Below are 15,639 nucleotides of genomic sequence, written 5' to 3'. Positions count from 1 at the left end.
AAATCCCTCAAATATTAAGATTTCCAAACTGTCTCAGCAATTTCTTGGAATAATCGAATCAATTCAGAGTATTTACATCATTGAATATCCAAATACTTTTTCTACTCGACCTCAAAACACATGTTCTACAAATTGTGGGTTAGTGTTGACAAATGTAACTGCAGGTTAACGAAATGAATTTTAAATTTAAAAGTATCTTAGATATTTTATATGTCTGATTCCTAAGCCTAAGGTCATAACACCAGGAATCTGGATGCTGTCCGACATTTTCTCTCCATTCTATTCTGCTGCTTCCTGGCAATATCCTACACACCAAACCATGAGAATGACAAATTCTCCTAGGCCTGCTGCTTGTAGAGAGGAGGATGGGGCGGGGGCAGTAGAAGTGGTTCACACTCAGATGTGATGCAGAACACTGGTCCCAGAAGAAAAGCAGACAAAGTTGGTAATAGAGAATAAACAGAAAGTGTAAGAACAATACTCTTATGTAAAATGCAGCAAAGGTGAACCAGTTGCCCAAGGAAGGCTCAGCCTATAAAAGAATGACTCATTATTTGTGAGTAATACAAATAAGTCACTGAGGACACTTAGGTTTGGAAATTCTTGATAAAAATTTTATTTGAGATCTCATGTCCTTATGAAAAGTACATTACATCAAAATTGCAAAAAAAAAAAAAAAAAGACATTTAAAATGAGGGACTTCTATTTACTCATCTATTTTATCTTACCCCTATGATTTACTTCCTATTCTAACACTAAGATTAAACCTTTTTTTCTTCCTTTTCTTTCCCCAGCTTTGAAAGGGCAACTACCATGAGGGATATCTTAGTAAAATGTGCAAATTAATCCTTGCCAGGAAAGTAGTAGCTTGCTACTGGCTGGACTTAGAAAGCAAGGGGCATTCCTTTTGCCCTGACACAAAGGTCATTAAACCTTCAACTTCACTGCAACTTTTCTATTTGCAATTCTCTCTCTCTCGCTGGGTCTTTTACTTAAAAACTCTACCTTAAAATAACCTTAAATTTTAAGCACTCCAGAATTATTAAGAAGTGATTAAAGGATCTCAAGTTAAGTTACTACTTTAATAACTTAGCAGTTCTTTTCTATAAAAGAATCTTAGTATTGGAGAATGACCCAATATTAAGATGATTTCTGAGAACAAATACATTTTATAACCCTTATCACAAAATAAGATCAATTCTACAAAATACTTAGAATGTTAAGAATGCAATTTACACAGCAAAAAATGATTTGATTTGTTTTCAGTAAGAAAGTACTTTTAATTTCTTTACTGCAGGTACAATGGCATCCAAGTCATCAATTTCTGTAACAGAAAAACAAGAATAATAAACCAGAGTAACTTTCTAGTGATAAGCTCAGAGGAAATGAGAACTCTATGCAGAAGCAAACCTCAAACAAAAAAGACAATACCACTGCATTCGTGCACATTGTAGTGACAGATTATAACTGATTCTGAGACAGATGCTAAATAGGGTATCTGTTTATAAAAGCTACCGCATACTCACAAGTACTCCGACTCTGGCTCTTGCTAACAGATCCAACTGGCAACATTTATGATGTGTTAGTGCCTCTTTAGACATAACTACACGGCAAAATCCCAGGTAGCAGCATTTCTTTACTAGGGTCTTCATCTGAAGTCCTAAGAATTTCTTCTCATAAAACACAGTGCCCCTCTTTGATTCTCTTAAGACGATCTTTCTTTAGTGGAGCACTCTTAGGTCCACCTTTTAGGCTGAAAGGGGTTTGCCTAATAAGAGGTGTGAGGCTCCACGGAGAGAAAACCTCAGGAGCAATGTGAGAGCACTTAGCTGGTCTGGCCTCCCAGATAATCCAGTTCAGTTTCTTCGACAGGTTCTTTCCAAATTTGATTCCTCTTTCTTAAACTATCTTAGTCCAGCCAACATAAGTTCGAATTCACTGTTAAGCTCCTGGCCGCGGAGAAAGCAAAGTCCTTTTCTCTTATTATCCTGACTCCAGCCTTCCTTAAGGTAAGCCCTAAAGAAAGGTTCTACTTTTTTCTAATTTATTCTGCCAGGCTACTGTTCATACAGTATGCTTTCTTGGAATCCGATCCTCTTTTTCTTCATTGGTTAGCTGGATTTTGAAGTTTGAAGGTCATTAAACCTTCAACTTCACTGCAACTTTTCTATTTGCAATTCTCTCTCTCTCGCTGGGTCTTTTACTTACAAACTCTACCTTAAAATAACCTTAAATTTTAAGCACTCCAGAATTATTAAGAAGTGATTAAAGGATCTCAAGTTACTACTTTAATAACTTAGCAGTTCTTTTCTATAAAAGAATCTTAGTATTGGAGAATGACCCAATATTAAGATGATTTCTGAGAACAAATACATTTTATAACCCTTATCACGAAATAAGATCAATTCTACAAAATGCTCTTCCTTTAGCCTCAATACCCGACCCATGCTGCCCCACTGTCCATTAGTTCCTTAAGCTCCTGACTTCAATCAGAATCCCTGTCTGGACTCACAAAGCATCAAGCATACAGGAAGGGGAACAATGTAATCCAACCTACAGCAGAGAATTTGGTTCAAACCTTACATTGTGGTAGAAGTCCAAAACCAAGTTATTCCCTGACCCCACCCCCAATCCATTCTGAAATCACATTTTTCATACTAAATGAGAAATCTGCCTCATAAATGAACGTCATAGACAAAAACCTTGGTTATGTGAAAATTTTCTCAGAGAATTATACTACTTACATAAGTATAGAAAATAAAATCTATTGAAGGGTAGTCTCTCTATCTGCTACTCAGTGCACACTAGATACTTAATGACATTAATTTTTAAAATCTAGTCACATTTTGCCAAGCTTCCCTAATGTTAAATATTTAACTCCAGAATTTCAACTTGGAACCAAGTACAAAATTCATCTACAAGAATCTTGACTTTTTGAAGCAAATGTATGAACTATGTTAAATGTCATAATATTTAAGAGAAAAGTTTCTGTGAAGGGTCTGAAATAAGTGTTAAAAGCACACCTACTAAAATGTTTATTAATTTGCAAAGTAGTACTTTGCAAGGTAGTACTTATAAGAATGCCAGTGTTTAATTTAATGGCTCTCCCAAGCAAGTAGAATCACTGTATGGAGCCAGCCTCTTCAGGATTCTAGGCAATACAGTTGTACAATTTCATGACTTACCTTCAGTTTAACTTTCAGTTACATTTTCACTTGCTAGAATCTTTTCAAGCATTTGGAGCACGCCTAAAGGACATTTATTCCTTGTCTATCTCGAGTCCACAGTCCACATAAAACCAGTCACAAAACTTCCTTTATGTTCTCTAGGCTATACGCTACAGTAAGATATTTCTTTCATTTATTCATTTTCTTATCAAATCTGAATTCAATCATTTCCTAACCTTCATACCAAGTCTCATTTCCATTTCTAAAAATTGAGGAATCATTCTTTAAAAACCTTTCAAATGAGCTAAACAAAAATTTGCTGGTGAATAAGTCACTTTAAACTTTGAAAATTGTTCTTAAGATAAATTAACTTTACGGCCATAAATATTTAAAATAAGTCTCTTTTGCCTATGATTCCTAAGCAAATACGTTTTTCCCTTTAACAGACACTGCTACTAATGAAGACCTCAATCTGACCACCACTACAGGCGTCGTACTTAGTCTCTTCCTTTCAATAGATGTTCACTACTTTACTTCATATCATCTGAGAAGAAAACTATTTGTATATTCTTAAAACAAGGTAGGCTGGTGCCATCTTAAAAAAAAAAAAGGCAGCGGGGTGGGAGAGGAAAGGCCTTTCAAGATCATAAATTCTGCTGGGTACAATGGCACTTACCTGTAATCCCAGTGACTTAGGAGGCTGAGGCAGGAGGACTTTGAGTTCAAAACTGGCCTCAATTCAGCAACTCAGCAAGGCCGTAAGCAACTTAGGGAGACCCAATGTCAAAATAAAAAATAAAAATGGTTGGGGATGTGGCTTAGTGGTTAAGCGCCCCTGGGTTCCATCCCTGGTGAAGCAGGTGGGGAATAATAAATTCTGTCAAGTTTTCTTACTAGGCAATGGTACAGCCAGGGCTAAACTGGGCTTGGGCAGAGTAATGTCATTAACAGAGTAATGTCAATAACATCCCAAACACAACAATTCCAATCTCCTCAAAGGCTCTGTGCTGCTCTGTTCTGTGGACTAATTCCTGCAAGCAAGGAGCACGTTTCCACAACTATTAGTGGTTTCCAGACACTTCTGCCAAACATTCAAGGTAAAAACAATAATCCAAAACTAAGAAACATTCTTCCACTGAGATCTTAAGTACTCAAAATTTAACTACCAATGGAGATCTTACCTAAGATTTCAAGTAGATCATTAGTAAATGCCTGAAATGCTGGGAAGAATTCCTCATGTTCTTCCAATTTGTTGATAATGCTGTTTAAAAAATGCAAAGTTACATCAAATTTCCAACTTTGAGTTATTGCATCTGACTGCAAACCAATGGTTGCAAACAGAACATCTTCAAAGTGGAAAGAGACTATCCTACTAATTTAAATATAAACTTAGTGATCATTTACTACAGTCTTTCCTTTTTTTTTTTTTTTTTTTTTTTTTTGCTTTTTGTTGACCTAACATCAATGTTCTTTTAAAAAACATTATCTGTTAAATCATATAACATTCTTAACATGGCAAATTTCCCACTTAGCTCAAGGCTTCTTTAGAGAACCATGCTTCTATAGCATTTTCTAAAAATAGGCTTTTATCCTCAGAATCCTATTAAATATGAAGAAAAAGTATCAGTAGTTGAGTAAAACCAGGGGTAGAAAAAGACTAATAATGGGATATATGTTCCTTTTAAAATCATTAAATATCAAAATCTTAAGTGTCATTTTTTAAGGGTTCTTCCTGGAAAACATCAGAACACACATGGGATATGTGGAATACATGTGTTTCTCTTTCTATCTGTTGCAGTACAAAACTGGGGGTGAGGGCTGAGAAAAGTTGTCTTAAGTCAACTACATCTCAATTTTGTGGGGTGTAAACCCAGGGTCTCATGCATGCTAAGCACACAATCTATCACTGAGCTACAACCCCCAGTCCCTCAATGTTTTTTAAAAACAGTAGGTTTATGTCAGCAATATCCAGCCTTTAAAAAAATACTTCACATTTACTGTCTAATCAAATAATAAATATCCTGTTAGTAATTGTTCAGTGGTCTATGGTAGTATCCTAAAAGCAGGATTTGTTGATATGATCTAACTATGATCATGGTAGAACTCATTGTTATCTACCATAAACAACTTTAATACCTTCATTTTCATCCACTTTAAATTATGCCAAGGTAACAATTCTGTAGGTAATATTCAAGAACTTACACAAATCCTTTATAAGAAACTACAAGGTATTATTGATTTTAATACTTTCCACAGTGGCTAAAACAGTTTGAATTTTTCCACATACAACTTTCCCTAAGAACAGGTTTATGCTGATGAGTTTCTTACCCACCCTATGTAACTTACAGGCCCAACAATTTATTGCTATCTTGAAAATAGTTGGCATTTTTTTCATCCCTTAAGGTGTGGGATTATTTTAGGTTGTCAAGTTACTTAACAAGTGCCATTCCAAATAGGAAAGATAAATAAGTTTTGAATGTTTGAATGTCTTTAATTTCATCACTCCACGTATTCTGGATGATACTTCTCAAACAAATACCTTTGGAAGTCTTCAGGTCCTAACACTTGCTTAACCTGCTCATTCATATCCTCATTAATCAGCCTACACAATTTTTCAACTGTGCTTACCAGCACATACAATGAGGATGAACTATCTGCAAAAGAAAAACAAAAGCATAGGATATATAATAGACTTTCCAAAATCATTACATCCAAACATTTCATACTTCAGTTATCCTCAATTTTTAACCTATTATTTAATTTCTTAGGAAAAATTCTTAGGTGAGGGCCAAAAGTGAAAAAGGATCATCACCTAATTCTAAGAGTTCCTGGAGGTTTCTCACAGCGGTGTTCATTTCTCCAAGTCTAGTATAAACTTCATTCATTCGGGGATAGACTCCATTTAAAGAAGGCACATCAAATAACTTTTGGAAGTGAGAGACAATAGCTTGCAAAGTTTGAAAGTTTGGCATTTTGCTGTCCTGTCCAAGAGAAGGGGTGAGGAAGATAATTCATGTCTGGAAATAATTCCAAGTCTTTAATAAAAAAATTTTTTTAACTCTTTAAAATGTGAACATTTATATAAGTCAAGCATTACCTTTTCCTTATTTTCAATTTCTTCCAACATTGTATCCACCATAAACAACAGATCTTCAACTTTAATACCTTCATTTTCATCCTGTTTCTTTAAATTATGCCAAGGCACCACTTCTGTAGATAGTATTTTCAAGGACTTATACAAATCCTTTATGACAGAAGAAACATGGTATTATTGATTTTAATAATTTCTATAGTAACACTAATAAAATAATCCAGGCAGTTTAAAAAAAAAAAAGACATGTAACCATCATCAGTATTTTTAGAACTACTAGTTTAAAACAAATTTGTTAAAATTAGGTTTCTCCAGGTACAAGTAGACTTTACTTTAAAAAAAATTATGTACTGATTATCACATATCTGGATGCCCTAAGCAATTATGTTATTTATGTTACTACATTATTTAAGTAGTTACCTTGAATTATTGGTATATAAGGATAAACTTACTTATGTAAGTTGGTTTTGAGTCCCACTCCCCACCTGTGCTAATAATGGAACCCAGGGCTTTATGTATGCTAGGAAGCACTCTACCACCAACTTATATTCCCAGTCCAGATTCTGAATTTTTAAAATAGCTTTGAGATGAATTTACATACCAAAAAGTTTATCAAGTATACAATGCAGTAGTCTTAATATTTTCACAGATAGGGCTGGGGTTGTATATGGCTCAGTGGTAGAGTACTTGCCTTGCATGTGTGAGGCACTGGGTTTGAGCCTTGCACCACATAAAAATAAATAAAATGTATTGTGCTCACATACAACTAAAAGTTTTAAAAAATATTTTCACAGATATACTAACATCACCACTATTCTAATTTCAGAACTTATTTATCATCCCCAAAGTAATCCCATACCTACTCACTGTCCTTCCCATTCTCCCCTGCTCCCAGCCTCCAGCAACCATTAAGCCACTTTGTTTCCATGATCTGCCCATTCTGGGCCACTTCACACAAATGGAATCACACAAATGACCATTTGTGACTGATTTCTAACACTAAGTGTAATGTTTCTGAGACTCATGTTGTAATGTGTATCTCCAGATAAAAGATCTTCTGACATTAAAAACCTAATTCTACTTACTCTTCATAACCACCTTAACTATCTTGGCATAGATATGTTGCCCTGGTCTATTTAAAATATGCACAAAGGGCAAAATCACTGCAAGTCTAGAGCTCTAAGACTGATCAACTGACAAATATTTACCCAGTATCTAGTTTATGCACAACATAATGTTAGACTCTTTAGAACAATGTTGTCAAAAAAAAAAAAGTGAGGGCTGGGGAGATAGCTCAGTTGGTAGAGTGCTTGCCTTGCATGCACAAGGCCCTGGGTTCGATCCCCAGCACCGCAAAAAAAAAAAAAATGTGAGCAAGAGTAATTTTAATTGTCTAATAATTACATTAGGGAAAGTAAAAAGCAGGTGAAATTTCAATATAGTATCACCTATAATGTGACAGAGTGCTTGCCTACAACGCAAGAGGTCCTGGGTTCGATCCCCAGCATCACCATGTGTGCTATGCACACTTTATCTAATTCAGTATATCCAAAAATTAATTTAAATATATAATAGTTTCAAATTTTTTCCAGTTTTCTAAATCTAGTGTGCATTTTACACTCATAGCACATTTCAATGGGGGACTAGCTATATTTCAAGTGATCAACAACTACATGTGGCTAGTAGTTACCATATTGGACAGTGAAGCTCTAGAATACACATGTACAAGAATTCCTCCTTTTTCCAATTTCTTAGTTCAGTCTTGCACTTATTTAGTACTCCTCAACTAATACCTACTGATATTTTTAACTTTTCATTTTGTAGTATGCTAGCTATCTAGTTTAGCAATTAACAACAATAAATTCAGTGTCAATTCAATGTTTTAAATAAGAAGTGCCACTAAAATTTGAAAAAATCATCAAGTAGCAGCAGTACCTGCATTGCTCCCATCAACAGATGCATTTATGAAGAATCAATCTATGGTAAAAAGCATACCCAATTTAAAAATTTCTGCTTGCGAATAAACTAATTTTACAAAACTAAGAAAAAAAGATGCTCTGGTCTTCTTGGCAGTCACTGTGAATGGCTGTAGCAGAGTTCATCAAGTAAGTCCCAAAAAATACTACGAGGGTCTCCTTTGCCTAGCTGCAGGATGCAGAAGTACTTCAAGGTCCTGGCTGTCATGGATCACTGGGGAATGGTAAAGTAACAGCACACACTGTTCTGGGTCAGAAAACCTACTGCACCTGTGGCTCCCTTTTTCAGAGAGGCAAGAAGGAAAAGACTGGAGGCGGCAGCTAGCTGGTCCCATACCTTTCCCAGCTTGCCCGCCCACCTGCCCACACAATCCTGGCTCTAGCTTTTAACACGTGCCTTTTTTCTTTAAAATTATGGTAAGGCACACATACATACTGTTTAAAATCTTAGCCACTTTCAACTTTAAGCCTAGCGTTATTAAATAAGTTGTACAACCATCACCACTGTCCACCCGAACTCTGTTCATCTTATAAAACAAACTATTCCATTTGATAACTCTTCATTCTCCCCTCCCAATAGCAATCGCCATTGTTTTCTGTGATTTTGACTAAGTATCTCATAAATAGATTCACACAGTATTTGTCTTCTCATAACCAGCTTCTTTTGCAGTATAACATCTTCATAATACTCACCCATGTTGTGGTATGGGGCAGAATTTCTTTGCCTTTTATGACTGAATAATACTTAATGGATTACTAAGAAAATCCATTAAGAAAAAGGAACTCTGTTATACATGATTGGTGGGAATGTAATATAGTACAGCTATTATGGAAAACAGTATGGAGAGGACCAAAAACTAGAAATATTAACTGTTGTATATAATGAAACTGGAAGACATTATGTTAAGGGAGGTAGGCCAGCCACAGAAAGAAATACTGCATGTTCTTGTTTATAGGTGGAATCTAAGAAGTTGATCTCATAAAACACAATAGTGGTTACCAGAGCCTGGGAAGGGCCTGGAAAGTGGATGGAGAAAGGATGGTTAACAGGTACAGAGCGTGCAGTTGGATAGAAGGAATAACTTCTAATGCTCTCTAGAACAGGATGATAACTAAGTTGACAATTAAATATATATTTCAAAATGACTAGTAGAGAGGATTTTGTATGTTCCTAAACAAAATAACTTTAAATATTTAATGCTACACATTGTATACATAAACTGAAATATCACACTATATCCCTACATAGGTACAGCTATGTGTCAAAATTAAAATAATAATATTCCATAATATATACCACTTTTGTCTTATCCATTTATTCCTCAAACCATCCTTCTCTTTAAAGCTGAATCAAACCTAAGGATAAAAACTAATCTGGGAAGATGGTTTCCCAAACTAAGGGGCTGCTATATTATAAAGAACTCTTCATATAAGACCTCAAAGACTCTCATGTAGTTTCTCAATTTGGGTCTTGAATCAAGTATAAATGTCAGAAGCATTGCCTAAAAATCCATGAATTACTTCAGTATCAGAAGTAACTAGTTCTAGCCAATTGCCTCTTGAGTGTCCTCAGAATATTCAAAGTATAAAGCTAATCCTTGCTCCTTCTACTTGAAAAAAAAAAAAAAATAGTAAGAACTTGCAACCACTGCAAAGGCCTTCTCAGGGGCTGCCTGCAGAGTGATCTCATCCTCTGGACTCCAGAGTGCAAGTTACATGCATCATTCACTTGCACTTCACTATTTGTCTTTATGGCATACATTTCTTCTAATTATACCATGAATGGTTATTAAATTTCATATTTGAGTATATTTTGTTTCTCCAATTAGTCTGAATCTCGTATTCACCTTTTCTAATAACTCCCATAATGTCTTGAACATTAAACAATCAATATATGTCTATTAATTTGATTCTTCCCTTTGCCTTTCTCATTTTTCCCCTCTCCTGGAAAGGCTGGGGCTTTTTCTACTCCATTGCTGTTGAGAAAAGTGGAGTTAGCATTGCTATATGCTACTGGGAAAACCATCTGACAAGTAATGACTAGGAAATGCCACAGTGCACACAATTATCACTATTTCACCCTCATGAGATACAGACTGAAGGCATATAAAATATATTAGTCCAGCACTATCCCTAACCAAAATGTTTATGTACTGTACAGCTCTGTCTGAGCTCAAAGGGAAGTAGAAATTGGGCTGACTGTGAATATTCTTTTATTGGTTGTATACAGGCATATTTTTATTAAAATTTTTAAAAATTTAGTATTGTCCCCCACATGCACACATTTTATTGTCTTGGAATATATTCTGCTTTATTCTTTGGATAAATATTAATTGAGCACTCCTTATGCATCATGAGGATTCTTGAGCCATAGCAAGGAACAAAAAAAATTTTGTTCTCGTGGAGCTTACACATTCTTAACAGACATCTTCTGCATTATTTATACTTCATGTATTAAGGCTTCTGCTGACAAATACTGTTAAGCATATCTTCATTTCCTGAGGTAGTGCTATGTAAAATATTAGTTAATGAAAAATCTAAAGTTTAAAGGGCACAGAAATTAAATACTAGTGACTTTAAGGCAATTCACCTTTCAATACACCTGTTAAAACTGGAAATGCCTCAAATTATGCAATAAAGAATACACAATAACTATAAAGTGAATATATTTTAATCTTTGTGGATTGTTGGGACATGTGAGAGGAGGGCTGGCTGCTAGTGGATTATTACCTCCTCTAGAGATTGGATCAACAGAGAGAAGTTCAGCTCTGAGAAAAGGAAAAAAAATTTAAATATGAAGAGAGGGAAAATATTTCCAACTAAAATGCAATTAGGGATAAGACATTACATTTGAAGACAAATAGGGCCAGGAAAATCTGCAATGTGGAGAAACCAACAGGAGGGAGGTGAGGGTGGAACAGGAAAGGATCTAGAAGTGCAAAGATGAATCCATTATAGATCTTCAACGAGGCAATGGGCCTAAAAATCTTTGCTGGAACTTTAGAGGAAGAAAACATAACAGTAATGACAATATCAAATTGACAGTACTTGAAATAATTTTGTAGGTAGCAAAATTCCAGTTTTAGATAAGCTAAGCTTTTCCAGCTTTATTGTTAAACAACAAAAGCCAAATCTGATTAATAAATTCAATGATAAATAAATTCCATGGAGTCCAATAGATTTTCCAAGCATGCAAAAAAAATTCAACTCCTTACCTTTAGGGATGTCAGTTCATCTGCCCACATTTCTATTATAGGAACAAGATGCTCAAATCCACAATCATGAATGAGATCTTTGCTAAAATTTTGGGCTCCTCCTTTGCTCTGTTTATAAATTATTACTGGAGTTCTTGGATTGTGAATAATTGAATTGATGCTACACAGCACCTTTAAAAAAAGTGTGTTTAGACACACAAAGTGGTAAATGGGTACTTTATAATAAGCCAATGTAAAATGTAACATCATTTTTCAGAGCTAAATTTAGGTATTATACAGATCTTTAATGAAATTAACACTTGCAATATTTTGGTTATATAGTAATCTCATTAACATGGTAAATCATAAGTTGTGAAAACCCAAAACTTCACAGAAAAACAATGAATTTTAAAATGAATAAGACTTGAAAAAAGTTATGACTTTATAATCCACATAGAGAAAAGAGTTATTACAATCCACATAGAGAAGAATAATCACTCAGACATCCTTAGCTATAGACTCCACATTTCCCTATTTGTCTCCTATTTAAGCTAAACAGGATGTTCAAAGAGGCTTTTCCTATTGCTTCAAAACTTCAGATAAATTCAAAATGAGGACAATCACATTCTAAAGTGGAAGCCTAGCCACACCATACAGGTCTTGCTAACAGGCAATCAAACTCTAGATAGCAACAAGCTATCCAAGAAAATATCAGAAATTCATTAGACAGGTCTCGCAGTGAAAACTGTCTTTAAAAGATTATGTCTTGTGTGAATATGAATGCATCACAGTGATGCCTACTATTAAGTATAATTATAATTCGGCAGTAAAAACTGAAATATAGAATTAGTAGTAAGTGCTATTTGTTGTTCTTTTATAGTCATAGGAAGCTACAATAAATGAGTTTTCTGAGAATTTGACTTATGGTATTATTTAAAAGAGCTTTACTTTATTTTTTTATTTTAATTTATTTTTATTGTAAACAAATGGGATACATGTTGTTTCTGTTTGTACATGGAATAACAGCATTCCATTTGCATAATCATACATTCACATAGGATAAGGATGTTTGATTCATTCTGTTATTTTTTCCTTCACCCCCCCACCTCTCTCACCCCTCTTTTCCCTCTATATAGTCCCTCCTTCCTCCATTCTTGCCCCCCTCCCACCCCCCATTATGTGTCATCATCTGCTTATCAGCGAGATCATTCTTCCTTTGGTTTTTTGAGATTGACTTATCTCACATAGCATGATATTCTCCAATTTCATCCATTTGCCTGCAAATGCCATAATTTTATTATTCTTTATAGCTGAGTAATATTCCATTGTATAAATATACCAGTTTCTTTATCCATTCATCAATTGAAGGACATCTAGGTTGGTTCCAGAGTCTGGCTATTGTGAATTGAGCAGCTATGAACATTGATGTGGCTGTATCTCTGTAGTATGCTGATTTTAAGTCCTTTGGGTATAGGCTGAGGAGTGGGACAGCTGGTTCAAATGGTGGGTCTATTCCAAGTTTTCTAAGTAATCTCCACACTGCTTTCCAGAGTGGCTGCACTAATTTGCATCCCCACCAGCAAGTATGAGTGTACCTTTTTCCCCACATCCTCGCCAACACCTATTGTTCCTTGTATTTTTGATAATCACCATTCTAATTGGGGTGAGATGGAATCTTAGTGTGGTTTTGATTTGCATTTCTGTTATTACTAAAGATGGTGAACATTTTTTCATATGTTTGTTGATTGCTGTAGATCTTCTTCTGTGAAGCGTCTGTTCATATCCTTAGCCCATATGTTGACTGGATTATTTGTATTCTTGGTGTAGAGTTTTTTGAGTTCTTTATATATTCTGGAAATTAATGCTCTATCTGAAGTATGAGTGGCAAAGATATTCTCCCACTCTGTAGGCTCTCTCTTCACATTGCTGATAGTTTCCTTGCTGAGAGAAAACTTTTTAGTTTGAATCCCAGTTATTGATTCTTGCTTTTATTTCTTGTACTATGAGAGTCCTGTTAAGGAAGTCTGATCCTAAGTCAACAAGTTGAAGATTTGGACCTACTTTTTCTTCTATAAGATGCAGGGTCTCTAGTCCGATTCCAAGGTCCTTGACCCATTGTGAGTTGATTTTTGTGCAGGGTGAGAGATAGGGGTTTATTTTCATTCTGTTGCATATGGATTTCCAGTTTTCCCAGCTCCATTTGTTGAAGAGGCTATCTTTTCTCCATTGCATATTTTTAGCACTTTTGTCTAGTATGAGAAAATTGTATTTATTTGGGTGTCTGTGTCCTCTATTCTGTACCATTGATCTACCTGTCTATTTTGGTGCCAATACCATGCCATTTTTGTTACTATTGCTTTATAGTATAGTTGAAGTTCTGGTATTGCAATACCCCCTGTTTCATTCTTCCTGCTAAGGATTGCTTTAGCTATTCTGGGTTTCTTATTCTTCCAGATGAATTTCATGATTGCTTGCTCTATTTCTGTAAGGTACATCATTGGGATTTTAATTGGAATTGCTTTGAATCTGTATAGCACTTTTGGTAGTATGGCCATTTTGGCAATATTAATTCTGCCTATCCAAGAACATGGGAGATCTTTCCCTCTTCTAAGGTCTCCCTCAATTTTTCTTCAATGTTTTGTAGTTTTCATTGTAGAGATCTTTTTACCTCTTTGGTTAGATTGATTCCCAAGTATTTTATTTTATTTTTTTGAGGCTATTGCAAATGAAGTTGTTTCCCTCATTTCCCTTTCAGCTGTTTCGTCGCTTGCGTATAAAAATGCTTTAGATTTATGCGTGTTGATTTTATAGCCTGCTTATTTTGCTGAATTCATTGATGAGGTCTAGAAGTTTTCTGGAGGAGGTTTTTGGATCCTCTAAATATAGAATCATGTCATCAGCAAATAGTGAGTTCCTCTTTTCCTATTCTTATCCCTTTACTTTCTTTGGTCTGTCTAATTGCTCTGGCTAGAGTTTCGAGGACAATGTTGTGAAAGAGGACATCCCTGGCTTGTTCCAGTTTTTAAAGGGAATGGTTTCAGTTTTTCTCCATTAAGAATGATGTTGGCCATGGGCTTAGCATAAATAGCCTTTGCAGTGTTCAGGTATGTTCCTACTATCCCTATTTTTTCTAGTGTTTTGAGCATGAAGGGGTGTTGTATTTTGTCGAACAGTTTTTCTGTGTCAATTGAAATAACCATATGATTCTTATCCTTACGTCTATTGACATGATGGATTACGTTTATTGATTTACGGATGTTAAACCATCCTTGCATGCCAGGGATGAACCCCACTTGATCGTGGTGCATGATTTTCTTAATATGTTTTTGGATACAGTTTGCCAATATTTTGTTAAGGATCTTTGCATCTATGTTCATCAAGGATATTGGTCTACAATTTTCTTTCCTTGATGTGTCTTTGTCTGGTTTGGGTATGAGGGTGATATTAGCTTCATAGAATGAGTTTGGTAGGGTACCCTCCTTTTCTATTTCCTGGAATACTTTGAGAAGTATTGGAATGAGTACTTCTTTGAAGGTCTTGTAGAACTTGGCTGAGAATTCGTCTGGTCCTGGGCTTTTCTTGGATGGTAGGTTTTTAATGGCCTCTTCCATTTCATTGCTTGATACTGATCTGTTTAAATTGTGTATGTCCTCCTGGTTCAGCTTGGGAGGAGCATATGTCTCTAGAAATTTGTCAATGTCTTCGGTAGTTTCTATTTTGTTGGAATACAGATTTTCAAAGTAGCTTCTCATTATGTTCTGTATCTCAGTGGTGTCTGTCATGATATTTCCTTTTGCATCACGAGTTTTAGTAATTTGAGTTTTCTCTCTCCTTCTCTTTGTTAGTGTGGCTAAGGGTTTGTCTATTTTGTTTACTTTCTCAAAGAACCAACTTTTTGTTTTGTCAATTTTTCGAATTGTTTCTTTTGTTTCAATTTCACTGATTTCAGCTCTGATTTTAATTATTTCCTATCTTCTACTACTTTTGCTATTATTCTGTTCTTCTTTTTCTAGGGCTTTGACCTGTAATGTTAGGTCATTTAGTTGTTGACTTTTCATTCTTTTCTGGAATGTGCTCCACGCAATGAATTTTCCTCTTAGTACCGCTTCATAGTGTCCCAGAGATTTTGATATGTTATATTGTCATTCTCATTGACCTCTAAGAATTTTTTTTTCTCTTCCCTGATGTTTTCTGTTATCCATGTTTCATTC

At 35.2% G+C, this 15,639-nt stretch overlaps 1 protein-coding gene across 8 annotated transcripts in view; it reads right to left on the bottom strand.

The window, feature by feature from the left end:
* Positions 1 to 660: 660 nt before the first annotated feature.
* The window catches only part of Cep70 (centrosomal protein 70), a 65,953-nt gene continuing 50,974 nt past the window's right edge, over positions 661 to 15,639 (bottom strand). For 4 of the 8 annotated variants that reach the window (XM_047563972.1, XM_047563970.1, XM_047563973.1 and 1 more), the window contains 6 exons: positions 11,450 to 11,620; positions 6,265 to 6,411; positions 5,980 to 6,148; positions 5,707 to 5,821; positions 4,349 to 4,428; positions 661 to 1,324 (listed from right to left, as the gene is read on the bottom strand). In XM_047563972.1, coding sequence (XP_047419928.1) covers positions 1,263 to 1,324; positions 4,349 to 4,428; positions 5,707 to 5,821; positions 5,980 to 6,148; positions 6,265 to 6,411; positions 11,450 to 11,620 — 744 coding nt within the window. In that variant the 3' untranslated portion in view covers positions 661 to 1,262. Of the gene's footprint in view, positions 1,325 to 3,843; positions 4,249 to 4,348; positions 4,429 to 5,513; positions 5,822 to 5,979; positions 6,149 to 6,264; positions 6,412 to 11,449; positions 11,621 to 15,639 lie in introns of those variants that run through there. The other 4 variants (XR_007110183.1, XR_007110184.1, XR_007110182.1 and 1 more) reach the window with 4 other exon arrangements.

This window comes from Sciurus carolinensis, chromosome 9 (assembly GCF_902686445.1).
Source record: "Sciurus carolinensis chromosome 9, mSciCar1.2, whole genome shotgun sequence".
In the NCBI taxonomy this organism is placed as follows: Eukaryota; Metazoa; Chordata; class Mammalia; order Rodentia; family Sciuridae; genus Sciurus; species Sciurus carolinensis.
Note: the sequence above shows the minus strand (reverse complement) of the source record. Positions and strands in the feature narration are given on the sequence as shown.